The sequence below is a fragment of the Archocentrus centrarchus genome, chromosome 5 (genome assembly GCF_007364275.1).
Source record: "Archocentrus centrarchus isolate MPI-CPG fArcCen1 chromosome 5, fArcCen1, whole genome shotgun sequence".
Classification (NCBI taxonomy): Eukaryota; Metazoa; Chordata; class Actinopteri; order Cichliformes; family Cichlidae; genus Archocentrus; species Archocentrus centrarchus.
Window position 1 is genome coordinate 19,603,065 of NC_044350.1, and position 27,359 is coordinate 19,630,423.

At 41.7% G+C, this 27,359-nt stretch overlaps 1 protein-coding gene across 1 annotated transcript in view; it reads right to left on the reverse strand.

Moving 5' to 3' along the window:
• Positions 1-298: 298 nt before the first annotated feature.
• bsnb (bassoon (presynaptic cytomatrix protein) b) overlaps positions 299-27,359 on the reverse strand; it is an 81,771-nt gene continuing 54,710 nt past the window's right edge. Inside the window, 28 exon segments of the mRNA XM_030729343.1 lie at positions 299-3,600; positions 4,582-4,707; positions 5,308-5,419; positions 5,587-5,642; positions 5,841-5,987; positions 6,071-6,182; positions 6,531-6,850; positions 6,853-7,026; positions 7,029-7,188; positions 7,190-7,404; positions 7,759-8,769; positions 8,772-8,817; positions 8,819-9,844; positions 11,749-11,907; positions 11,909-12,054; positions 12,057-12,221; positions 12,224-12,475; positions 12,478-12,670; positions 12,672-14,740; positions 14,743-14,785; positions 14,787-15,113; positions 15,115-15,356; positions 15,359-15,376; positions 15,379-15,465; positions 15,468-15,980; positions 15,983-17,589; positions 17,591-18,072; positions 20,300-21,064. Coding sequence (XP_030585203.1) covers positions 5,602-5,642; positions 5,841-5,987; positions 6,071-6,182; positions 6,531-6,850; positions 6,853-7,026; positions 7,029-7,188; positions 7,190-7,404; positions 7,759-8,769; positions 8,772-8,817; positions 8,819-9,844; positions 11,749-11,907; positions 11,909-12,054; positions 12,057-12,221; positions 12,224-12,475; positions 12,478-12,670; positions 12,672-14,740; positions 14,743-14,785; positions 14,787-15,113; positions 15,115-15,356; positions 15,359-15,376; positions 15,379-15,465; positions 15,468-15,980; positions 15,983-17,589; positions 17,591-18,072; positions 20,300-21,064 — 10,320 coding nt within the window. The 3' untranslated portion in view covers positions 299-3,600; positions 4,582-4,707; positions 5,308-5,419; positions 5,587-5,601.

The following is a 27,359-nucleotide window of genomic DNA, read 5'->3' on the forward strand; positions in this document are numbered from 1 at the left end:
TCAGTCACGAATACTCACACACTCACACCTCCATCTCTCCCTATGCGTTGGCAAACACTCCACTTCACACTGCTCCTGCCTCTCTACCACCCACACTGGGATAAGTCATCCCTGCCTCAGCATGTAAAGCCTAGTCTTATCTGAACAGTCTCATTGCCTTCAAGGTCTTAGTCTTGATCTTTTCCTCTGCTGGCAGCAAACCTACCACAGAACTTACCTACAACTATGTGGCACACACACACTCACACACACACGCACACACACACACACACACACACATAGAGACTGCAGATAGAAATCACAATATATTCCTTTTCTTTTTATTATTTTCTCTGTTTGGAAATTGCAGGGTCAATATTTTCATTAATCACATTACTTGACATGATGCACCAAAATTTACTCTGTTTACAGGAATACACTGAATAGAACACAAGGTTTCACAATGGATACACGACTGACATTTTGCCCATTGCACTTACAACAGTGAATGACATTTTCCAGGTTTTTAGTTTCTTTTTTCAGTTGCTTTCCTTCATCACCTTGCAGATCACACCCATCAAAACAAGGACCTCCTGATAGTCTGACAAAGGCATTCTACTCTGCAATTGCCATGGAGGTTTTTTTTTCTTGTTTAACAAATACAATATGTATAGAAACTCCACAGAGACTGGATATGTTTCTGAATACAAGTTTTGTTCCACTGTTGTAAACAGTCAATACAAGTCAGCCACATACACTATGCTTATGCAATATTAATGATCATCCTCATCATTAGTTTCGTCATCCTCATTATTGTGATAATAAATATTCTTTTTATACACAAAAGTTGGCAGCAAATACGGCATGGGGATGCACATGACAGCCGTACTCAAAACTCAAAAGCTGTACAGAGGAACGAATTTATATTTACAGTAAGAATGTGAGAATGTGCCTGTCTGCCCTTCTGTTAATCCAGGTGGCTGCACTGAAGGCTGATTCGCACCTCATCATCGACCCTCACCGTGTTTTGATATACCGAGGCACTGTCACGCATCCTCAATATTTCTGTGTTTCATCGAGCATCGAGTGCTACCAGTCAGGCTTGTGCTTTCAAAATGACATGCCCTGATTTGTGAATGACTGGCTGAACATTTTACTCATTATTATTCTCTACATTGGCCAGTGAAAGTCAAGGTTTGTTAGGCAAACCTTGGTGAAATCATGCCTTACCTTTTTTTTTTAATAATCAGGTACAACTTCCAAGAATATAATTTCTAATCATGCACCTTTCCAATGGCTTGGCTGCTGAGTGGGTTAATCAACAATGAAATATCTGATAGAAGCATTCCATTCATCCTTACAGGTTATACTGACACCCAATATGTACATTGACACATATTAATGAGGAGTGCTGACCATCTGTATCACAGGTTTTATAGCAGCACGGACAGTCACTGCAAGCCAAACACTGAGGAGCCCAGGTCAGCCAAAACGCACAAAAACTGAATGAGGGCTTACAAACAGCCAGACAAAGCCAAGCAAACCCATGCTTCAAAGCAACATGATGGTGGACATTCAAAACCGACAGTCTAACACAGTTTACCCTTTGGCAACAAGTCCCCCATGCGGGGAGTGAGGGGTCAAAACATGCCACGAAAAAAAAGAAAAATCTAGGTCAATATTCAATATTCAAATTCATACAGACAAGTTGCTAAGTAAAAACATTTTCAGTACTTTTTTCTACTATCGTAGTTCGTAACTGTTGTTTTCTTGTGAGTACAGTGATGATAATAAACTGTTTTAGGCTGAATCACTTCCAGGTTCAAAATGAGTCATTGCATAGAACATTTGAATTGATAATTGCTTTCGTCCTCTCCTGTATCTGTGTGTGTGTGTGTGTGTGTGTGTGTGTGTGCGTGTGTGTGTGTGTGTGTGTGTGTGCGTGTGTCTGCATATGTGTGTGTCTGCATATGTGCGTGTGTGTCTTTGCACAAATAGAGGCAGTGGGCCCAGCTTGTTAGTGAGATCAACTCGTTGGTGAATTGGTAACCTCATCAATCAGCAGGAGGTTAGCAGGTCTATTTGGTGAGAACTCAATTAACCTTGGCTCTGAAGTGTAACAGGGATGTAAAGTGTGTAACAGTGTGTGTGTGTGTGTGTTTGCAAGAAATAGGTAGAGAGATAGTGAGAAAAAGAAAGGAGGAGAAAGTGTGAGTGTGTTCGTACCCGTCTGCATGCTCTTATGCGTCTGCATATATCATGCATGTTTGTACATGGTACTGTGATTGTAAACCCTCTGACAAATTGTATTACGGCTATTTATTGACAGAAGTATTTGAGAATACCCTTCACTACTTTAAACTACATTTACACATTGTGCTATATAGCATTTCTGCATGCTATTGCTTTAAAAATCAATAAGCAAATTATCTGATGCAGAAAATCGGAGATTCAAATAAATAAAAAGTGAAAAATAGTTAATATGAATAAAAAGTTTACCAAAGAAAACCACATAACAAAAAATAAAAGAAAAAAAGAAAGTCACTGGAAAGTGATTCATTAAATACACAAACAACAAATTTACATAATTAGATCTCTGGTTTGTCTTATGTACATACAATAGTATACAGTGTAAAAACAAATGTGACAATATGAACGTTTCAAACATATGAGGTATACAAGTAAAACATGTACCGAATAAGGCTCTTCCATTCAGTGAATATCAGGCAAAATGAAAAGAAACTAAAAAAATTAGACAAATCAACAAAACAGGATAAAGTCCCAGAAGGCTCTGGGGCTGAATATAACGATGGCTTCGTGATGGCTAATAAAGAGCCGTGGCCACTCTTTCATTTGGTCCTCTCATCCATGTGAATCTCACACATGTGGGCACACTGGTAGTAATTCCCTTTCCTAAAAACCTACAGCTAATGACTAGCGGCATCTTCGAGGTGGTGAAAAAGTATTGATATGGGCTTTTTTTTTTTTTTTTCCCCCAGTTTTTCATTTGTGCGTGCATTCTCATGTCCACATTTACACAATGCATTCTGTAGACACTGAAACAAAAAGGACAAATAAAAACACATTCAAAGACAGGGTAATTTTCCCTATACTGGAATGTACTGTAGAGATCAGAGAAACCAAGCCTTGAAGAATTTTAGTGGAGTCATCAGGTTGGTTGTCATTGCCGTGATGTGCCTGTTCTGCTCCTGGTAAGTGGTGTTATTTTTAGGGCTAAGATTGGTCTCTTTGGTACAAGGAAAACCTATGAAATCTGTCTTCTTTTTCTTGATTTTCACCATGTTTTGCAGGAAAATGTTCTGAAGACATCAAAGTAGAATCAAGCATCCCTGAACGACATGAGTGGTGTTGCATCATCCTCCCTGTAGAGGGCGCTGTGAGGCTTTCTTTATTGAGCAGCTTCAAAGAAGGGACACGCAAGGATGAACATGCTCAATTTCCCCTATGATAGCCACCTTTCTCAGTTAGTGGGGATTTTACTGTCACACAGGTCCCAGGAGGATTATTTTTTTTTCCAGAAAAGGCAAGAGAAGTATGACTTGTCCCCTTTCACACTCTCTTAAGTTCCCTTCATCCTCATTATTACTGACCATTGTCCACCTGAAATTAAGACAACGGACATGTTAATGTTTTCAGAATAAAATGGCATAAACAACAAATTAAAAAAATACAAATAAAAGAAGGAATTACGTTAAAAAAAAAAGAAGGCTATAAAATCTGGACCTTGGGAAATTCTATATTTTGTAAAAAGCCATCACACACTGAGACAGATCAAAGCTTTCTGTCTTCTGTTCATGTCACGATTCAGCCTGCCCACCACATCCTCCTTCATGTGATATTCCAGCCTATCACAGCCCAGCTGGTACTGGCAGTAATTCACTAAGCCACTGGGTCTGGTTTACCTCTACATTTCCCCTCTGACTCCTCAGAGTGGCAACCAACAAGAGATGACCGTCATGGTTACTGATATCAATCCAAACTTCACCACAGACAGAATAAAAGCTAAATGACAGATCTTCACTCAAATAAGCTTCAGCTTTGTCCGTGCATGAGTTTCGACAGAGTCTAAAAAAACGTGCTTTGAAAGCTGCTTTATTTGCACTTTTGTAGTTCTGCTCCATTGAGCAGAATTAGTTCATTCTACCACGTAATGAACGATGCTTACCATGAGTCATGAATCTGTGTCCCTACATGTGCTCTTGTCTCTGCATGTCTTTCCGTGTGTGCCACTAAAGCCATGCCACAGTTAGCTTTTGCTGGCTAATTATAGCCCAGTGTGCTTGTCCCAGATTACTGGAGGTGTGTTTAGTTAGGAGGTAAACTATTGCAGTGCAGACCTGACATGCTCTTGGCTTTTGCCTCTCACCTCTGCAGCACAAACTTCAAGAGGACAATATCAAAACTGTCACCAAATTAAAAAAAAAAAAAAAAACAACAACAACCCTGAAACAAAACTTATTAAGCCAACCAGTAATCTAGCAACACAAGCATGTGAAAGTGACTTGCCATTGTTCTAATGAGGCCTTAGATGTCTTCACAATCATCATTCTGGACCGTAGTTCTGTCAAAGCCTCCACTTACTTTCAGCCCTCTGCTTGTGTCTTGTAAAACTGTGCTGACGAAGCGATCACCCTTATTTAATCGACTTCAGCCATGCACCCATGTCTGGGGAATTGAGTGCTGACAAGGCATCCTTTGATTCCACCTCTGTTTAGTAATTCGGGGTAAGGGAAAGGTACAGCGAATCAGTTCAATATACATCAAGACATTTAATGAGTCATCACTTCACTTCAGTCTTCTCATTATGCAGACATGGACTATGCTAATCTATGTAAATATACCCTGATAGAACACTTAATCCATTAATCAAAGTGTGACAGCATTTTATGTTTTCACAGCTTCGAGTGTTGGTGTACCCAAAAAAACTAAAAGCCATAAAACCAAAAGTGTCGCCAATGATCGATAGTGTAGCATCTGCTGTATTTACTGCATCTGTGTGAATAAAAACATTATCCAATTTTTAAATAAGTTACTATTATGTCACAGTTTTCAACTGCCTAGTGGTGCAGATGACACAACATTTGTCAAAAAAAACACATAAAACAAATCAAAGTGGACTTGTTATACTTTCTGCAATATACACACTGTTAAAATGTTGATGTTCATATTAACGGCCACAAATTCCAATAATGAGGTCAGAGTCTGTACAAGTAATTCTTAATATTTCAGAGAGACGTCCAATAAATAGATGGTGCTTTAAACTCTTTAAATCACCTTCAAACTTGTGCAAAAAGTGGAGATACTCACTGATGCATTCAGCATTCCTCTATTTCCTTCATAAAGTGAAATGTATTAAAGCAGTTTCATAGGTTTTTCCAGTACAAAGCTACCAATCCATCTTATTTCCACTCTTCATACCCTGAAAAAAGCACAGCAGAAATAAAATGAACATGTTTAAACAATATCCACACACATTATCAATTTTCCATACATTATTTATTCAGTTCTGTTGACAGACGCCACCTCTTGCTCATTCGTCAAAAGCAATTCCAGCAAATCTCTTATAAAGAACTACAGTTTCATTACCCTCCTCTCTTTAGTTCACCAGAATGAAGTGAACTTCTTCCCAAGGCCAGACAAAGCTGCAAGAATGAGAAAAGAAAAGGAGGCAAATATGAAATAATAACAATCTCATTCAAAAACATCAATTCAAGAAAATCCAGGAGCTTAATTTTAGCTTAATTGACTCTGCTTTACCATACAATAACTTAAGCTACACATAATATAACTGGAAGTAAAGGAAATTTTATTTCAATAAATCAAGTTATTAATGAGAGTACCATCTCCTAGTTTTCCTGCTTGCTCTGCAGCCCCTCCTTGTAGGATTTTGGTGAGAACATTTTCCCCTTCAGCAGGTGCCTGACCTGCTCCTGCGCTGCCTATACCTCCTGGTTTGCTACCGATCCCAACAGGGGCAGCCTTAGAGCCTGCAAAAAAAATAAAACACACCCACATTTTTTTTGCCTGTTGTTTGGGTCTATGACATTTTGATAGGGAATCTGAAACTTACCAATGCCTGTTAGAGGCGGTGTTGCTATTTTGGTAGGCTGAGGTGCTATTGGGATTCCTGCTGCAGGTTTCATTCCTGTGGCAGCTGCTGCAGGTGTGGCATCCTGTTTTGCCTGAACAAAAATCAAGACAAATATTGAGTATGGGTAAAGTTGAGTTCAATGTAATTCTTGATTTTACTTTAATGCTAACCATCCACTAAAACTGCTGAGTGAATTGCTGAGTGAGTCACATTGTTCTCACACTTATGCGTGACTAGTATCAAACAAGTGGCATTTAACAGTTTTTGAAAGTTGAGTAGGTCACAACAGTGGAATTTAATGTCTATTATTACTATATAACATCATAAAAGGCTTCTGTGGAACATATAGAAAACACCAACAACAACTAACATAGCCATAAAATATGATGTCTGTTTTCTTCTATATGGGGAAAGTAAAGCCAGATTTAGATCCACTTACTGTTGCAGGTGGCTGCCCTGCTGCAGACCCTACTCCAGGCTGGCGTCCCTGTGATGGAGCTTGGCCAGATTTGGGTTGCTGCTGTGCTGGTACAGCCCCTGCACTTGTTGTTATGGGATGGCTGCTTTGTGTCTGGCCATGCTGCGGCGGTTGCTGTTGCTGTTGTGCACTCTGCTGATGCTGCTGCTGATGCTGATGCTGCTGCTGCTGCTGCTGCTGCTGCTGATGCTGCTGCTGCTGCTGCTGGGCCTGCTGGTTAACATCAAGTGGTTCAGTGCCTAGATGTCTCCCAGACTGGTCCTGTCCACCTGATCGCTGCTGCCAGAATGGCCCTGAGGGGGCTGCTGTTGCTGTGGTTTAGGCCCTGCTGCAGTGGGATCCTGTCTCCGGGAGGTTGAGCGATCTCCTTGTCCCCTCTGACTCCTACCACCAGTGCCATGGTGATGACCATGTGGTGAGTCACGAGAGAAGTCTCCCGAGTTCCGAGGGCTTCCTGGGCAGAACGGGAGTCTGCACCACTCCTTCTTTGTGTAGATGAGGAGGTCCGGCCATCAGAACGGCCAGATGGGTCTTTGGGGTGTGTCCTGGAAGATCGAGAGGACCTGGAGTCTTCCGAGGAGTGGCGGGAAGAGCTGTGTCTGCCGGAGCTGCCGGTGTGGGTGACGGTGGTCCCGTGGTGTGGAGGAGGAGTGGCGTTGGTTGTACTCATCTTGTGGACAGTATTCCTCTGGAGGCTCATCATAATCATGGTAGGTATGTTTACTACGTCTACCTGTGGATGAGTGACTCCCACTTCCATGATGTCTTGAGCGATCAGAACGGGCCTCTCGTGGCTTCTCAAACCAGTCAGTCTCTTCTTGACCCAAATGATAAGCTTTTCAAAAATCAATACAAACTTTATTAGTCAGTTGGTATTATGTGGTGGGTGGAGTAGCATGCAGACTGATGACATGCAAAATAACTGGAAAGTCATGCTCCACATTCCAGAGCCATGCAGATGTTTATAAAAAGAAAAACAGAAAAAAAGCAGCAGCGTTTCACAGCCCACCTCATACATAAAAATGATGCATTGAAAACAGAAATATAAAACATTTTTTGGCGTTTTTATCAAAGGAAACTTCCCATAAAAAAAAAAAAATAATAGAGCTGTTCTCCATACTTGGCATGCAGTCTTTCCAACACAGTTTGGAGGAACAAATTACAGCACAAATAATTCAGCACCAGTTACCTTCGCTGTCAGAAACAGCACAGTGCATGTCATCTACAAGATAAGGGTCATCTGGTTTATAGACATGACTCCTGGGCAGGTCTTTCTTGTGGTGGTCCTGCACATCTGGAAGTGAATGGCTGGAACCGTACTGGTTTCTTACATCATGAGCTTCTGAGATGCCAGAGGTTCTTCCCATGCCGACAGGCTTCCCAACAGGACTGAGCGGGCTTTCCTCTTCTGAATTCTGGCGCATAGGAGGCCTTCCACTGCGGCTGCTCCTCTGAGACCGCTCCATGGCATCTCTTTCATAGGATTTACTCCGGTGGCCTGTGGCATCTCTGGAAGAAATTTTGTCCATACCATATCCTGTAGACCTGGACCGACCAGAGCTATACATGCGTTCCTCTTCCTCAAGGCCCTCACGACTGGTGCCATAGTATTTCTGTTGGTCATATGCACTTTTCTTCATTCCATAGGTGACATCATCCTGAAGCTTCTTGGATCTGGACACAACTGTACAGGAGCCCCCTGTTGATGTTGTCATTGTGTAAGAGGCAAGGTCAGACTCCACATCCCGTGCTTCTTCAATAGGGGAGAATTTAGAAATTTTTTGCTCCATTCCCTGTTTCCTGTGCTTACTACGTTTAGAGGAGACTACAGCAGGGGCGAGATTCTTGGATGTTAATTTGTGGCTACTAGAGCTGCTGCGTGATGTGTGTTTATAATCATCATAGTAATAGGAAGAGCCTCCGCTCACTGTGGTGCCAGTGCGACTGTCAACTGTGGTCTGGTAACCTGTCGAACCTGTAGGCTTGCCATAAGCATCAACAGACTCATCTTCAGGCCTACCATATGCACTTCCTCGGGTTGGGCCATTCTCACTGCGATACCGCCCTCCGACTGGATGACCCAGAACATCAGTGGGTTGACTACTGTCTTTTGTCAGCTCACTGATGTCATCAATCATAACATAGTTCCTAGGAATGCTCTGCTCTAAGTTAGAGGTGTAGAGACCATCTGTGGCATAGCAGTGGTGGGGCTTTCTATAGAGTGAGTCAGGCCTGGCTCAGGTGGGCGGGTACTGTCCATACGCGTTGCTATAGGCTGAACCATAGCTGCTATCTGGAGCTGATGTGGCCACTGACACTGCTGGGTTGCTGATGACCTCATAGTTGGTGGGAAGCTTTTGCTCAAGGTCAGCCAAAGAAGTTTGCCTTGGTCTTTGATGGACTGTAAGGATCTCAGCCTGGGGCTGGTAGGAGAGGCCAGGCTGGTAGGAAGTGTGAGTGGGGTAAGGAAGGCTCTGTCCTGGCATAGGTTGAGCAGGTGGATGGAAGCCCTGGTGACCATGCTGTTGCATGCCCATGTCTGTCTGATAGGAGGACTGGCCATACATCCGTGAGGAATAGGTTCCCTGGTTCTGATATCCAGGGCCTGGTGGGGGATGTGGCTGGAACGTTCCTGGCTGTGGTGCAGAGGATGAAGGGTACTGAGGAGGTTGAAAACCTATCTGTTGGTAAGAGGAGCCTGGCTGCTGTGTTGACGTTTGAGGGTATGGATAAGACATATAAGTTGAAGTTGAGGGATACTGAGAAGTTGCATTGAGATCATTCGTAAACTGACTCAGTGGTGCAGTGCTGGGCCTTGTCAGCAAACCATTAGCATCAAAGGTTCCAGTTGCAGCTGCCATCCTAAGGTTATTGAGCTCGCTGTCTGACATATAGTCTCGAGCATCACCCATACATCGCAGGTAGGCCAATTCTCTCCTCTCCCTTTCCTTTACCATAGTCTCTTTTCGCTGAGTAATGCCTAGCTCTAAATAGCGCAGCTTGGCATCAATCTCCTTTTCTTCTTCCTCCAGCTCAGCCTGCTGCTTACGAAGCTTCGATGACTCTTGTTCCACAGCTTTTAGTTCACTCAGAAGGCCAGCCTTGGTAACACCCTGGGCAGGTCTTGGAAGGACCCTCTGATGCATGCCAGGAGAGCTGTACATTTGTGCTGGAGTAACAATGGGAAGTGGAGTCTCCTCTGGAGGGGGGCTGGGGAGAGTCCTCTTTACTTTCCTCATCAGAGAGTTCTGCTGCTGCTGCAGGGAGGCCATCTGCTAGGAGAGGCAGATACACATCAGCAAACACTGAGCTATAAACAGAATGTGTTTATGTAAATTAAACTCATTACTGTGCACTTAGTACTCACAGAGAGTCTGAACACATCTTCATCTCTACACCAAAGCAAAGAGCTATTCAGCTCCGTATTTTGTCAGACTCCCTGACATTAATTGAACTGCGTACTATGAGAGCCTGAGCTGCATCGGTATTTTAATTAATATAGTTTAATTTCATTATATTTATTAAAATGTTCCACCGAAGCCAGAAACTGCAAGTGACATTTTTCATGTTATGCAAGATTAACAATGTTAAATAAATTGTTTAGAAATTGAAGTTAACACAGAGCCCCCCTCATACATAAAAATACTCAAATTTAATCATGTTACTTATTAAAAGAGTAACATTAAAAACACTGTTTCCATAATAAACTAATCATTAGTCAAATATATATAAATCATTGCAATTTTTTTCTAAATTTAAGGTACATAAATGTCAATGGCAAAATTTTTGATTAAATATCATACTGAGCAAATTGTGTGTTTGAGCAGTTTAGTATATGTAAACATGAGCATATAATGATTAATCATATTTTTCACGCTGACAGGAACCTCAGAATAAAATGAAGTAAATGTTTTCTGGTTTCTGTATTTTCAAAAAATATGCTAATTTTCTCTTAACTCCTTTGATAGTTTCCATGGCTAGACTTCTTTTACAACACATAAATATTTATGTGCAGCATGCAAGTAAGAACAATCAGACACTACCAAAAAAAAAAAAAAAAGAAAAAGAAACACAATTTAAAAAGGCAGCTACGCTAGTCTTTTACTTACAAAACATTTGTGCTGGGTTGATCCATGGTGGGGTTTTTTTTTTTAGTGTCCACAAGAGAACCGTGTATTAAACGCTAACACTAAAGATTAGAGGTATGAATATGTAAAAGACTTGGTCTAAGTGCAGAGCGATGTTAATTTACTTCGACCAGCTGCTAACAATCAGGAGGAGAGCGAGGCAGCAGGATTACTTCACATTGTGTCTCCCTGTGGCAAAACTTTAGGGTCTGCCAAAAATAGAAAACATGGCAAATAGAGAGAGAAAAAGAGACAAACGGACTAAAAGTGCATAAAGGGAGAAGATAGGGGAGGAGATGCAGCAAAAAGGCTTTTCCGATATTGCCATCTGCTCTTGTGAAAGCATTCTGTCAGTTTGTCAATGTCAGATCCTGTGTGATTATCCATGTCCACACAAAGCATCCTGCAACATCAGGATCAGTATGAGAATGATGTTGAAAATATTCTATGGCCTTCAAAGTCAGCAAATCTAAACTAAGTTTGTTAGTCACCACTCTCCACCTCTCTTATCAAAGCACCAAATGAAGGGAAAATATTCTGAAAGAATTGTGTTCATCCTTCCCGTAAAGTCTCAGATTTGGAAAATGAACCCCAAGGTGCACTGAAGCTGCTCTGGTAGCATATGGTGGTATAAACTGAGTGTGTGTGTGTGTGGTGTGTGTGTGTGTGTGTGTGTGTGTTGTGTGTGTGTGTGTGTATTTGCTTCTTAAGTCAGATAATGAAGTGACTAGTTTTATAGTCTAGAAAAGCAGTATGCGACTTTAAACAACCCCCAAACGTCCTCTTTTTTATTTGACTGTATCTTTGCTAATAGACTCTAATAAATGCAGAATAAATTAATTTTAGAGGCACTGGTAGCACTAATAGTGACACATTAGTTTAACTGGTTTAATGAGCCACGTTTCTAAAGTCAGATTTTTCTTCTGAATATACTCTTTAAAAGGATGTTTAATTTTTTTTAATTCTACTGATTATTCCTTGTGTAAACATTGATAATTTATATACAAGATAAACTCTGTTAAACAAAAGATTATAATTTTTCTTTTTTTTACCTGACTGTTAGACACCGCTTGTTGGTGATATGGAGAGAACCTGGTCTTGGCAGGTGTCTCTGATGTAGGGCTGAGAGGCTTGGGATCCGACATGGAGCGCTGTACACTTTTTATGGGTCTTGGCAGGGTCTGGTGGCGCTGGGGTGACTCGGCAGTAAATTGCCTTTTGCTGGGGAGTTACATGGGCCTTATTAAGCTTCTCTTGTGAGGCAAATGTTGTCTCTAGCATACGATGAGGAGACAGTGGAGATACAGGGGAGTATAAGCACTTGGGGAGATTTGGGGGCTGACGAGACTCGTTTTGTGCTGCTGATAGCCAATTTCCAGGGGGTCTGGTTTCCTCCTCTCAAACTTAGCAACTCCTTGGAGTCTTGGGGAGACAGGGTCAGATGTGTTCGCACCAACTATATGCAGACTTGTTGAGTAAGGGCTGATAGTTGTGGGGACACTCAGCTGAGGGGCGACCACACCTGAGAATGAGACTCTGGTTCTGTCTGGCAGGCCAGACTCTCTCCTTTGTGGGTTCTTTCAGGAGCTGCTATGTAATGCAATAGGTCAACCTTTGAGGTCTCTGCCACTGTAATGTGGATTGCAGGTGAAATCCTGCCTAGCTGGTCAGGCTCTGTTTGGCATGATGAGTCATTTGTGGTCTGAATAGCTATGCTTGCAGAAACCACTTTAGATGATCCTTCAGATTTAGCCTCACCACTAGATTCAGAGTGCTTGATACACGTGATCGCCGACGCCTTACTGGCTGTTGGTCCCATTCTGCCTGGTCCTCCTCATCAGTCTGGACACTGCAGTCTGCAATGCGCCTAGTTCTCCTGCGCCTGTTGATGAATCTGTCCTCTCCATCTTCATCATCTGTTTGCACACAGCTGTCTGTAATCCTTTTCACAGAGTCCTCCTCTGAGCCATCCCTACAGCCGAGGCATGGAGTTCTGCTTTTTTCATAATCTTAGAGTCAACCTGTTGTCACTGCTTCTTAAAGACATTTCAGAGGCTGAACTATGAATAGGTCGAGCAGCCACCACAGCTTGGACCAGCTGTCCATCTTGCCAAAACTGAACACTCTGCCCATCTTGCTGAATAACTCTACCACTCTGGTCACAAATAATAAACCCTTGAGGGGGACCTCCTCCAACAACAACCCCTTGAATAGCACCCTGGGCAGATGTCGCTGCTGCTGCGGCTGCAGCAGATGCAGCAGCAGCTTCAGCCGCTGCAGCAGCCGCTGCTGCCTCCACTGCTGCTGTCTTTTGCCTTTTTTGCTCCTCCAACTGCTGCTGGAGCTGCTGCTGCAATGACTGAATTTGCTCAAGCTGCATTCTCTGTTGAGCTAGTTGTTCCCTCTGCATAATGAGCTGTGTCTCACGCTCAGCTTGCTGTTGCTGTAGGACTTGCTGTTTGATTGTCTGCAACTCTTGGATCTCACGCTGAACCAGTAGCTGTTCTTTTTCTCTGTGACGCTGAAGCTCCATACGATCTCTTTCAAGCTCCTCTTGCAGACGCAACTGCCGTAATTTCTCTAGTTCAACCCGCTCTCGTTCTAACTGCAGCATGTGCTCTTGTTGCTGACTTAGTCTCTCATCTTCCTTACCTTTCTGAGCGTCTGTTGTAGGAGAAAGTTTGGAACTTGGTGCTTGGGCAGAACCATGTGGCGTTGCTTGCGACTGGCTTTGCGGCAGGACTAATGGTTGAGGCTGACTGACGGGTTGTGCTTGAGTTTGGGTTTGAGTCAAAGATAACGGCTCAGTTTGTGGAGGCAACTGCTGTGCCTGCACTGGCTGGACAGTTGGTGGATGGCTTTGAGCTTGAGAGAGAGATGTAACAGTCTGTGAGGTATGGTCTACTTGATGATCAGCTGTTGTGTACATCCCAGGAGCAGGAACATTCTGTGCCACAGGCTGCGGTGGTGCAATTGTTGTAGGTGTTTGTGCAGCAACTGTTGTTAAAGGCTTTCCGAGGTACACTGGAGTTTCCTGGTGTGAGCTGCTTACCCCAGGCATACTTCCTGATGGTGTGGCAGAAGCTTGATACTGGTTTGGAGGAGGGTAAGAATATGGTCCCTGCGTGGACAGAGGCATCCTGGGAGTCAACTGAGGCAATCTTGTAAGACTAGCCAAAGGTACAGCAGTTACACCTGTAGGGTATGGTCTGTAAATTCCTCTAGGCATGGGGCGCAGGACCGAGGCAGGCTGTGTAGTAATTGGCAAGGTAGAGGCAATGGGAGTATTTATGGTGGAATATATCATGCCATCACCTCCCCTCAAAGCAGCAGGGTACAAGGCGCGTATACTAGCTTGTCTAGCATTTATTAGATTTGTTAAGGTTTGGCCATTTGCTGTTGGCCTTCCATCTGGTCCATACAGTAAATTTGCTCTTATTGATGCTAAGCTTTGCTGGAGATTTAATCTTGCTAAAGGCCCACCCCTTCCAGCCCCATATGATAATTCTGGGTTAGTTCCATACCGGCTCCCATACTGATCCACTGTGTTAAGAGCTGCACACATGCGACTAATCTCCCTGGCAGTGGTTGCACTATACTGAGCCAAATTGGAGTCCTGTGATCCTGTTAGGTCACGTGAACTGTAAGCATAGTCTGAACTGATATTTGACATGGAGCCATACCGGCGAAGGGGTAATGAAGGGCCTGCAAGATCTCCTTGGTGACGCAAGTCTGTGTAAGAACCATACTGAGCTCCCATGCCAAGGTATCCACCATCATAAACCTGATTCATACTGCTAAGATCTACTGCCATACCACCTTGGACATTACTCTGGTAGTGGCTGGCATCAGTCATGGAAGGCAGATTAGTATCAGACATGGATGGCTGTATTCTTCCTGAGGGGACTATGGGTGTTTGGTATGGTTTGTGTTCATCTGTCATTCCTTGTGTAACTTGAGGCTGGTGTTGTTGTTGTTGTTGTTGTTGCTGTTGTTGTTGTTGTTGTTGCTGCTGTTGTTGTTGGTTAACGCTGTAGTGAGTGGATGGAGAGCATGGGCTGCTTGAGAGCTTTCAGTGGTGGTGTTTTTTATCTGAGGATACTGTGGTAGACTTCTGAGTTAGTGACCCTGAACAGGAACCAGCAAAGGGCAATTTGTAAACAACATCACAACAAGCCACTTGGTTTTCTGGTTTGATCTGTCCTGTAAGATCCAAGACCTGAGGAGGGGGAGGAGGTTCCTCTCGCTTTATCAGTTGAGTCACTGTGCCACTTTGTGATGGGTTACTCTCATCAAGGTGCACCATCATAACATGGGGTTTACCTGTGGATAGGTTCATTACTGTTGGCTTATTTTTTAGTTCTAAGGCAACTCCACCATACAATTCGTGGGGAACATTAGAAGCAGGAGCCCCAGAAAACTGAAGGTGGAGCTAGTGGAGAAACTCTAGGTATGGCACTAGCAGTCACTCCAGGCTGCGCGCTGCTTGTCTGGCTCACTACAAGGTCTTTTTTCATCAGCAGTGGCTGGACTTGATTAGCCAAATTATAACGAGCAAAAGAGGATTGCTGCTGGTGCTGTTGAAGCTGTTGCTCCAGAAGCTGTTGCTGCTGCAGGAGCTTCTGCTGCTGTAACTGTAGTTGTTGCTGTTGTATACCAGATTCTCCAGACAGGCATCAATTTGGGAATAGCTGGGTCCGTGATTGGTGGCTTACTTTGCGTTAAACAGACAGCTGATCCAACACCCTGCCCAAGGTCCACACGGTTTGCAAGGGATCTCCATACACAACAGGTTGCTTGGGTTGGGATATGAATGCTGAACCTGCGACTGTGACACTAACTGTGGTCGGTGTTGATACAGATACATGTGGTTGCTCCTGTGCATTTAGGTTCATAATAAGAGGTTGCACTAATGTGTGTCTACCAGATGGCTGCTCTGATCCTAAAGAATATCTTCTCGTGTCAGAGGCTAAAGATGTTAGGTCCATCCCCTGGTCTGTCATTATAATTGGAGCTGGCCTCATTGGGGCTCTCAGATCCACAACATTAGTGCCAGGAAGTGCTTCACCCTGACCTACAACCTTTGAAGTGCCTTGAATATTTGAAATTTTACCTAGAGATATTTCCATAGATCCAGCGCTTATACCTACATTTACTTTTTCAACATTTTGAGCCATCTGAGAAGAATGTTTTAGGGACTGTTGCGATGGGTGCCTTTGAGGTGATGTTGGTGAACTTGCTGAAGGGGGCTGAGAGCTGTACAGTGTTTTACAACCAGCCTGTGTGGTGATGACAAAGGTGAAGTGGAAGAATTAACAGTAAGTGGCTTGGAAGGACTAGTTGTTTCAGAGCCAAGCGTTATCACCATCACTGGTGAATCTTGCGAGGACTGCTGTCGTACAAGACGTGGTGAAACTGCTCTTTGAGGTGTCTGAGCCCCATGGGATGCTGCAGCTGATGTAGGACCACCAGGCAAAGATGGCAGCTGCCTCCCACTACTGCTAGTGGGTCGCACAGATGGTGCATGAGTTGGACTTTGCACTGGAGAAGTAGTGGGAGAGACTGGAGGGCTAGGACCTTTGAAAATGGAAAAGACTCTAGAAGTCAGGGAGGATGTTCCAGGGTCAGATGGTGCCTGTGTTGGCCTCTGGGAGCCGACTTTGGTGCCAGCAGGCACTGTGCCACCTGTTTGGCGATTTGTGACAGTCTGACTCACAGCTTTTGTTGTGGCAACGCCAACAACACCTTCAATTTTGGCACTCTGTGTCATCATCCTGTTTTGTGTTTCTTTTGATAGATGCTGTGCTGCATGAATACCTGGAATTCTTGGATCACTGCCTGTTGTGGAGAAGGACATAGGTGCAGAAACCTGTGTTGGGCTTGAGCCAGGGGTAAGGGCAGTTCCAGGTTCAAGATGATGCTTATCATCAGACTGCGAGGTACCTTTCTGCTGATTAATTATTTGTCCCTGCCTCTGCATGAGCTGTGCTTTCTTCATCATCTCCTCATACACCTCCTCTGCACTTTTCAGTGTTTTATCAGACGGTAACACTGCTGTCTTTTCTGTTGGAGAGTAGAGTGAAGTGAAAGTTGGAAGGTTATATTCATTTCCTGATTTGTAAAGCTTTCCACCAATCACCTCAAAGCCTTCTGCCTCCGAGTCCATGGAAGGTGAGTACTCTGAACATGATGATCTGTGAAGTTCCTCCATCTCAGCAGCCTGCCTCAGCTCCTCTGTTGGTGATGCATCCTCAATAGGAGAGAGATTACTTGGGGGAGTTTTGGACCTTTCTCTGCGTCTTTGGGCTCGTAGCTCTTCTTTATCCCTTTTTGTTTTTCGGGCAGTACTTCTGATCCTCTGTTGCTCTAAATCTCTCATCTGCTCCTGTTCTCTAAGCAGTTCTTCCTCCTCTCTAAGCTCATCCTCCTCAGATGAGTCCTCAATAGTTGGCAGCAGTGGCCCGTGGGACCGATGCCGAGCCTTTCTCTGCTGCTTGGCCTCCTCTAGTCGGGCCCTACGACTAGGGCTGCTGTCACTGTCATCCTCCATGGATGACACAGATGTGGGGGAGGTTCCAGAGGTGTAGCTGGGAGTGGTGGCAGGCAGAGTTGATGAATACTCTCCTTTAGACCGCTCCTCTGGAGACCCAGTGAGACTCTCCATCTCTAGTTCTGGTTCTCGTAGGTCATGCTCAGTACTGAGCTCCATGTCTCGGTTGTAGCTGTTGGTGTTATTCAGCTCAATGGTTTTAAAGCGGCGAAGGCCTCCGGCGATTACAACGTCTTCCTCTTCATTTGCCTTATAAGCTCCTTCTGAAACCTTGGTGTCCTCCTCAAAACTATTAGAATGATGAGAGAGTCGTCGCCACTCTTTTCTTAAATCCCCACTTGTTTATGTGTCTTTTTGCTTTCTGATTTCCATAATCTTCTAAATCTTCCTCATCAGCACTCATCTCCATAATTTGCCTCCTCATGTATTCTTCATCTGTTAAATCTTTATGTGATTTCTTCTGTCTTACTGGCAATGGTGAGAGACCACTTTCACTGCTGTCCTCCACATAATCATGCCGAAGCTTACAACTGAGGTCATCTTCTGATTCATCCCTTGCTGCATCGTCATCAGGACTGACATCCCTGTCCTGTCCTACAGACAGTGAATGTGGCCTGTGCTTCTGGTCTGAAGCACTCTTTGATTCTAGCAGAGGTTTCATAGAGCTCTCCAACTTGGTGATTTCTGAGGGTATGGAAGCACCTCTTTCATTGAGCTTGATTCCTTCTTCCCGGATCTGACCAGTAATTTCCCCATGAGAGCTTGAGATGCCATCTGAAGAGTATCCAGTGTCACTTAAACTCTGAGAACTTGATTTGTTGTAATCCTAAGGAAAGAGAGAAAGAAGAAGAGAAGAGGTCAGAAGCAGAATAGGTATACTTTTTTTTTCCCCTGAAATGAACTCATGGAAAAGTCTATTACAAGCTTCAGTGCACATCTTGTATCCAACTATTTCATCCAGCTCATCAGTACTGACATTTTTATGAGCATTTTGAAATGCTTAGGAGTAAAATTAATTTACTACACCTAATACAGATGAAATAGTCTCTAATAGTAAAATATTAGAGAATAATTACCTTGGAAATAACATACCCTTAAAGAGACAGTTCACCCCAAAATCAAAAATCCAATTTACTTTTCTTAGGTTCCTTTGACTTTATTATCCATCCTGATCGTTTTGGTGTGAGTTGCCCTGTTTTGTACATATCAACTGTATAGTGTCTGCTTTATCTTAAATGTAATGACACTAAAAGATGTTCGCCTTTTGGTGCACCATAAGCACCATAAGGAAACCAAAGAAAAAGTCCACTAACCTTGCTGTGAGCAGTTTATTGTAAGAACTACATTCTTTTGACTGAACTACACATGCCAACCAAAATAAACCATACATCCTGTCACAACCACAAGTCTCTCAGCCCAGCTGGATGTTTCTTTCTGCACAGTGATGGTGGATGTAGTTGGTGGATGTAGTGTGGTAGAAAGAAAATACTTCCTTTGTGAAACTTTTACAACTAGGTTCACTATTTATTTAGAGTAACCGGGGCACAATATCAACAAAGAGAAGATATTAGTGCTGAGTTTTTCAAATGATTTATTGGTGCTTTAAGCACCACGTGGCAAGTGGCATTTGGCTCCTTTATATTCACCCAAAGGCAGGAATTATCTCTACAGTGGACATCTCCAAAAGTGGGCAACTCGTACTAAAACCGTTTCGATGGAAAGACAGCAGAAGTAACATATGTAAATTTGTTTTTGTGTAAACTGTTCCTTTGATCATACAACCATTTATAGCAACAATTTAGGGTAAAATCAACCCAAATATTTACTCTTTATTGCTTTTTGGTTTTAAAAAATGATGCAAATTTGCATACGGATCCCACTTGGAAAGATTTATAAATTTGTTCTCATGGAGAAAAAAAGAGACCAGCCTAAGGTAAAATCTTCTGTCTTATAGGACACGAACAAGCAAAACAAGTTAAAGCAAAACAACTAATTAGTGTTACTGAGAATTTGGAACATATATAGTGAATTAATTATTTTATAGTTTATTACAGGTGTTGACTGCATCCTCTTGATTTGGGTTGATTTTGCCTTTCAGCATTATGTACACACAGATGGATAAATACACTGACACAGAGTGAATATAACAGACAGTTGAACATACAAACATCTACAGACAAATGTCATTTGATTACATGCTTCATTGCCATCTTTGACGCATTCTCCATTGCATTCTTCCAACCGCTGAAGAATAACGAACATGCTTAGAATGCTTAAAATATCATCACATGTCACATTAAACGAACACAAAATAAGTTCAAGAAAAACCTGCAATTAAAATAAAAGTGTACAAAACATGAACGCAAAACAACGGCATGAGCTGAATATAAGGAATGGTTCCTGAGACAATGACGATGATGATATGGATGATGATGATGATGATGACGAAAATGACAAAAACGGTGATGTTAAGGACATTATGATGATGAAGAAAAGTCCATTAAAAAGAATTCATCTCACTAATAAATGAAGGAACTGCTATATATAATATCTATCTGTTCTTCACCTATCTCAATTGTCGTTTTACGCACATTTACGCTAATCACCCGAAGAGACCTTAAAGTTGATGTCACACGCCTCAGTGATTTCATAATGATGTCACTAGTCTAGATATCATAATTCCTAAATAAACCACAGGCAGTAACAGCTACTTGACCTTTGTGAAACTAACATGACAGCAGGCACAACACTAGTTTTACAAACGATGATGTTAAGATAGAACACCTATATATAATGATGTAATTATTTACTTAGCAATAATAATGCTAGCTAACGATAACTAGTACAAACCAACTTAAAGATTAAGAAGGTAATAACATTAAGATGATAGTGGTGGAGTGATGGAAATAGATAGTTATGAAAATAAGAATACAAACAAAAAAAGAGCTTGGATAAGCACAATAATAAAAACAGAACAATTTTTTAATGGAGCAAAATAATAAATGGTGAATCAAGTGTAACAGGTGAAGGCAAAGAAGTTGCAGGTAGCTCACTTCATGGTGTCTTGACTTCTGCGCATCTTCAGCTATCTTCTTCTCTTTTGGAGAAGTGACAGTCTCTGATAATGCCTTCTTTGGTGAGGCTTTGACGTCTTCTTTTAGAGATTTAGATGCAACTTTAGTCTTCTCCTGGCTTTGTGGCTGTTTGCGGGCCTGGTTGTTACCTGTGGGTTTAGACTGAGTAGGTACGGTTTTTGAAGGGGTGGAAGAAGCCTTGGCATTGTTGGGTGCAGCTTTACCAGGGGTAGATGAAGCCTTGGCACCAGAAGGGCCCTTAGTCTGAGCAGAGGGCTGAGCAGATCCCTTTGTCTGAGTCAGCCCTTTGGCCTGGCTCGGGCCCTTCGTTTGATTAGCTGACTGAGCAGGGGTCTTACTTTGAGGGTGTGACTGATTAGGACCTTTCACCTGACCAGGTCCCTTACTTTGAGCCAAGGGTTGTGTTGGACCCTTAGCTTGGGAAGGTGGTTGGGTTGAACCCTTAGGTTGGGCAGAACCCTTGGTTTCAGGGGCAGGCCCAGCCTGTTTCACATTAGAGAGAGGGCCACTTACTTGGGGACCCGCTGGTTTCTGTTGTTGCTGAGGACCTGTGGCCCTGGGCCCTGATAGCAGATTGGGCCCTTTCTGTTGAGGTGGTTGTTGATTGGCTGGAGCAGGTGACCGGGGGGATCCCATGGGCTGTGGAACAGGAGGCGGAATATCTCCCAAGCTTCCTGACAGGGCCCGCTGTGTCTGGCAGTTCAAGCATAACCATTCTTTCTTCTGAAAAACAAGAACCAAGAAAGCAGGAATCAGCAACAAAGTAAAGGAATCAGACAGGAAAACATGATTTCTTAGTATGCATATCAGCAAAACAAATTACTACAAAAATGCTACTAAAAACACTGATTTGTATTTTCTGCCACCAATATAGCTTGAGCATGCTTAGGTGCTAATATCCCCCCCCCCAAAAAAAATAAATAAATAAATAAATTACTGGATTCTTATTCATTGTAATTCATGGGTACAAGTATAAAGATGTGTCTGTTAGTTAGATAAATTAAATCACAGTCAAGTTTCTTTATAAATAGTGTGCTAAGGACTTGGTATAGCAAGTCTGAACAACTGAATATTTGAAAGCCTGTCCAAACAAGGCCTTTCATCTCCTCAACAAGACTTTTGACAACATTAAACACTCTCAAACAGGGTACACAGAAGAAGAGTGCAGTTCGAATACAAATGAACACAGCTGTTATTAGATTGGAGGGGTGCAACAATGATTAGATCTTTTATGAAGCCCACGGCTTCTGCAAGAACAGTATTCACCATTCACAGTCATCCTCGCTAAGCCCCGTGACTAGCAGTAGGAGTGTGACACTGTCAAAAATCTAGTACAAAAGCCATCAGAGACAGGATATTAACATAAACAGATTCAATTTCGGGTCAACGCAACAGATCGATCAAACTGCTCAATGAGAAGAAATGGTTCGATTACAGGTAATGAAAGCTGAAAATAGAGGGGAAGGAACTATGTTTGTAACACAGCCTCCTGTTAATGATAATCATCTGTGCCTCGGGCCTGAAGAATGAGCATTCTTGTGTCACAGACTTGTACAGCAAAACAAATAACCTCATAAACACCTCTATTGCTGATTACCATCTGCCCAAATAAATCATTTCTTTTATTGGTGTAATACTTCAAAAGCATAAATACAGAAGATGGAATTTAGCAACATGCCCAGTAACAGGTAATAAATAAAAGAATGCAGGTGTGCAGTGACTGTATCAGAGGACATCTTTACCATGGTGCAAACAGTCAAGATGGCAGAGAAGCTTGCAAATAAACCATTTATTTTTAAAGTGCCCTTAAATTTTCTTCACATTGCAATGATCAAATGCAAAAAGGAGTCATACGAGTTGCTGGGATCCTGTCATTTCTGTCAAATTCAATTAAGGAGTGTACCCTTAAGAAGAGTTATCCTCCTGAGTTATACAAATAAATGAGAAAAGCCCACATTACAAGTAAGACAGAGACTTATAAGCATTTAATCAGCAAGGAACATCCTATCAGCACAATAGGGATCTTAATCTAGAGACCCCAGAGGCCAGCGTTTGACAGACATGTCTCTAGCGATAAGGTCTGTGAGTAGAACAGTCTGCCTTCGTTATCATTTTATACCCAATCTGTCAGTGATCAGGCCCTGTGTGAGGGAGAGACTGATTGTTTGCTCTTCTTAGTGCTCCTTGTCTTTCCTCTGTTTGACTCAGTGGCCAAAATGAATGGTGGCCACACTGTCACAGACACCCTAAGTGAAAAATAAATTTTAAAAACCTATAGATATATGCATGAAAGACCTACACTTCATTAGGCATATTCATGTAAATATCTAATCAGCCAATCACATGGCAGAAACTCAATGCATTCAGGCATGTAGATATGGTCAGAACATGTTTAAGTTCAAACTGAGCATCAGAATATGGAAGAAAGGTGATTTAAGGGACTTTGAATGTGGCATGATTTTTGGGCTGTTTCAGAAACTGCTGGTCTACTGGGATTTTTTCGCACAACCAACAGAGAATAGTCCAAAGAAGAGAAAATACCAAAAGTGTCCAGCAGTTCTCTGGGTAAAAATGCCTGTCAGAGGTCAGAGGAGAAAGGCCAGTTTGCTTCGAGCTGATAGGAAGGCAACAGTAATTCAAACAACCACTCGTTACAACCAATGTATGTATGAAGAAGAGCATCTCTGAACACACAACACATCAAACCTTGGGCTACAGCAGCAAAAGATCACACTGGGTGCCACTCCTGTCAGTTATGAATAGGAAAGCAAAGCTATAATTCACACAGTCTCACCAACATTGGACAATGGAAGATTAGAAAAACATTATGTCTTGATTTCTGTCGCATCATTTGGATGGTAGGGTCAGAATTTGGTATAAACAACAGGAAAAGAAGGTCCAACCCAGTACTAGCAACGTGTACCTAATGAAGTGGCCAGTAGGTGTATAAAAATATAATAAATTCCTCATAAAAGTTGTTCTTTTTACACATAATATATATAGTCATCATTTCAATTAATTAATAATAGTAAGAGATATGTAAGTCTTATGTGAAAGTTTTACACATTTTTTAAATTGTAATATTTCCATGTGTACAATGTGCTCAGTGTAACTGATTTGTGGGCACAAAATAATGTACAAATAATGGTTAGTGACATGTTGGCGTGGGTGGTAGAAGACAAAGCTACAGCTCATATTTAACAGAAGAGGATGAAAAGGATGAGGAGGAGGATGGGAAAATAGGAAGGACAAGGTGATGCTGGTGGAATAATGATGCTGTTGGTGGAGACAATGTGTATAAAAGATGTAGCTATTTACTATATATAATGCTGTTTATATTAATATCTAATTACAGTATTACCTACCTAAAGTAAATTACTATTTATAGGAGGCCACTATAGATAACATACTGGAACCTCCTCAATTTAACTACTCACATCCCAGCAGACAGAGCAACAGTATAAACGCACAGGAACTGTGTTTCTGGACAGCAGATAAATTGTTAGATGCTTGACATTGTTCTTCAGCTAACAGTTAGCTGACTAAGTTTGCTTTTTGGTGCTTAGGTACACTGTCCAGACTGTTTAGACTGTTTAGGTTATCCAAAACAGTTGCTGATAAAAGTGGTTCGTCTACAATTTCACTGTTCATGAATATTTGTATTATCCCTAAGTTATAATGGATAAATACTGGAAAAATCAAATCACAACAGTTTACTTGTTTTTTTTCCTTTCTGAATGCTTAAACGATCCCTGTGATTTGCTTTACACTCAGATATAACCTGTTCTTTCCACACTGCCCAGCTCAAGACAACACTGCATGCAATGTGGGTTAAATCTTTTGTCCTGACCTAAAAAACAGGCACGATTTGGCCTTTATGTTTTTGCTGTTCTTTTTTCACAAGTAATTTTTTTTCCCTTTTTTGTATTTATAGTGTTATATTTAGAATACACATGCATACAATACACATTTGTATATCTGTGTATCTATGTTTACAACATGTATAAACCTTAATACAAACTGTTGTGCCCTATATACAGGAAAAAAACAAGTATTTTTTAATCTGTTCTATGTGAGTTGTTGGTGTTTCTTTAAATGATGGTTTGTCATTCTGCAATAACATTTTTTTTTTCAAGAGTTTGGTGAGTTTTGCAGTAACTGTCTTCTTTTGCAAAGGATGGATAATGATGGATGTTTTGCTGGTTTGATGTTGATGGTCTTGCAATTAATTTGTAGAGTTTTGCGAAAACAGCCAAGTTTCAAAGATGATGGCTAATCAGTCAGAAAAAAGCTGTAATAAGTGGCAATGACCCAGCAAACATGGAACCTCAATAATAACTCAATTATGCAACATGAGTGACAAATTATGCAACTCCTTCCTTTAGAAATGATGCCATTTGAATCATGAGGAGTGTGAAAATATGCAGTGCGTCTTGGTTAATGCTGCAGTAACAATAGTGTGGGCAGCGACATCATTTTTCAACATAAAATAAGATGAAGTAAGAGCCTGGCAAACACTTGGTTATGTTGAGAAAGCAAAAGTCACAGTATGTGACTGTATGGTACTGACTTACTTATACACTATATTGCCAAAAGTATTCACTAACCCATCCAAAACATTGAATGCAGGTGTTCATCATTAAATTCAGGTCCACGGCCACAGGTGTATAAAACCAAGCACCTAGGCATGCAGACTGCTTCCACAAACATTTGTGAAAGAATGGGTCGCTCTCAGGAGCTCAGTGAATTCCAGCATGGTACCGTGATAGGATGCCACCTTTGCAACAAGTCCAGTCGTGAAATTCCCTTACTTCTAATTATTCCACAGTCAACTGTTATTAGTATCTTAAAAAAGTAAAATCAATCGGGAATGACAGCAGCTCAGCCACATAGTGGTAGGCAACATAAAATGTCAGAGTGAAGTCAGCGATATCCAGGATGACTTTTTTCCCAATGAGATCTGACGTGTTTGCAAAGTGTTCCTTTAACTTTTTTGAGCAGTGTATAACGCAGCAAAACAGTCATGGTGGTTACATTTAAAATCTATGTATAATGTGCTATTTTTGCTGATGCTATTTTTCTGTACAAGATAAAACCTTTGTTAATGTGCCCAAATCCTAAAGGAATCTGCTGTCTCAACTGAGACCACGAAGCGTGGATGGAGCCATTGGCATGCCGAACAGACAGACTTACTTTGTTTTCCTATCTCTCAAGTGCTCTACTGAGAGGCTATATATAAACAGGTGCAGTACTCTCAGAACTAGCCATCTGTGCTGGTTCTTTCACAAGCGACTGTGTGTTTGTGGACAGCTAGTACACACTGGGACTAACAGACAACTACTTAAGCTGTGCGACAACACCTACAGTGAAGACATGCTATATGAGTGTACTATGTGCATATACACACATGTGATAACAAAAATCAACCCATCTAATAAAAACTGCAATGTGACTCACTTCTACAGCTTTCTCAAAACCACATCCAATCACCCTTTTTAACCATGTTCATAAAAGTATAATTTAATAAATCACCTAAATGAGATATGGAGCAGTTTTCTCTTCCTGCCATGTTGGCACTGCCAAACTCTCCTCTTTGCTCCTGAATCAGCATAACATGACTGCGTGGGTGAAAGGGAGAGAGGAGCAAGGCCAAACCGGAGCAGGGAGTAGCAAATTATTCATGTAGAGTGCTTTAGCTTGTACAGCAGCGAGCATAGTGGGCTGTGCTTCCCACCTCTACCCACACTGTGTGGAGAAAATCAGGTCTATATAAAATAAAATTAAAAAAAAATGAGCCCCTGTGCTTCAGAGACAGCCTTTTAATGCGTCTTGAAAACAGAACAGCCAATTCAGTGTGGTAGTCTCCAGCAGCTCGATAAATACAAATTAAACTGTAGCCAAAACTACAAAAGACACAAGTAATGAAATGGGTTCTTTAAGCTGGAAATAATTAATTCTGAAAACAGCTTTTTGTTACTTTTAACTGCAAAGAAACTGACATACCTCTGTTGTTTGTGTTTATCATTTACTGGAACTCTCATTTTTTTTTTAGGGGATTAAGTGTGTGTGGGTTTTGTCTTAGGACAGCAGGCTCAGTTTGTTAGAAGGATCATCCTGTTAGTGGGTTGGTAACCTCATTAAATGGCAGGAGGTTAAGTTATCTGATCAGTGGACAGTGTACTTAACATTCACTCTGATCGGTAATTCAGATTTAGCCAACAAGACTACAGACTGATTGTAAATTCCTAATTACATAAAAAGCATTTGCTGTCTGCTTGTATCTACTACAGCATATACATAAAGCATCGACAAGTGATTTGTTTGTGGTGTTCTTGACAGAACACATGTTCGGAATAAATTCTGGGACTGAACTCCAAGTTACTCTCTACACTACACACAAACAAGCTGTTGGGACCATTAGATGTAATGTATTTCTTAACAAAATCTTGATACGTTCTCTGTGAACCAACTAAAGTCAATGAGAAAACATAGTGGTTATGAGACAGAAGGAATCTGTAATGAAAGAGATTTGTAAAATATTATAAATATTGTAAAATACAATTTAGATACAAAACTGAAGATTGCTCACACATCTACCAATACTAGCATGTACACACACTTTGAGATACTGTTTTACAAATTTTCTCAATAACTACAAAGGATGTTTTATTTGATTGTGGTTCATCTGTTTTTGTGTCTTTCCCAGATTCCTGCCGTTCCTGGAATGGCCACTTGAGGACAGCTTCAAAAACCAGTCAATCCCATAGATTCCTATGTTAAAAGGCCAAAAATTTACAGGAGAAACACGTTTGGTACAAAAAACAGCTTTTTGATGGACCACATAAAAACAGAAGAAAAAAATTATTGCAGACTATTTTCTTAGGAATCTATTGTAGTGGAATGTTTTGTTTTGTTTTTCTTTGAGCTGCCAACATTTTGTGCTATTATTTAATATTAAATGGCACAGCTAGCCAAACAGTTTTAAGTGGAACTGGGATTTAATTCTTAAGCTGTTTGT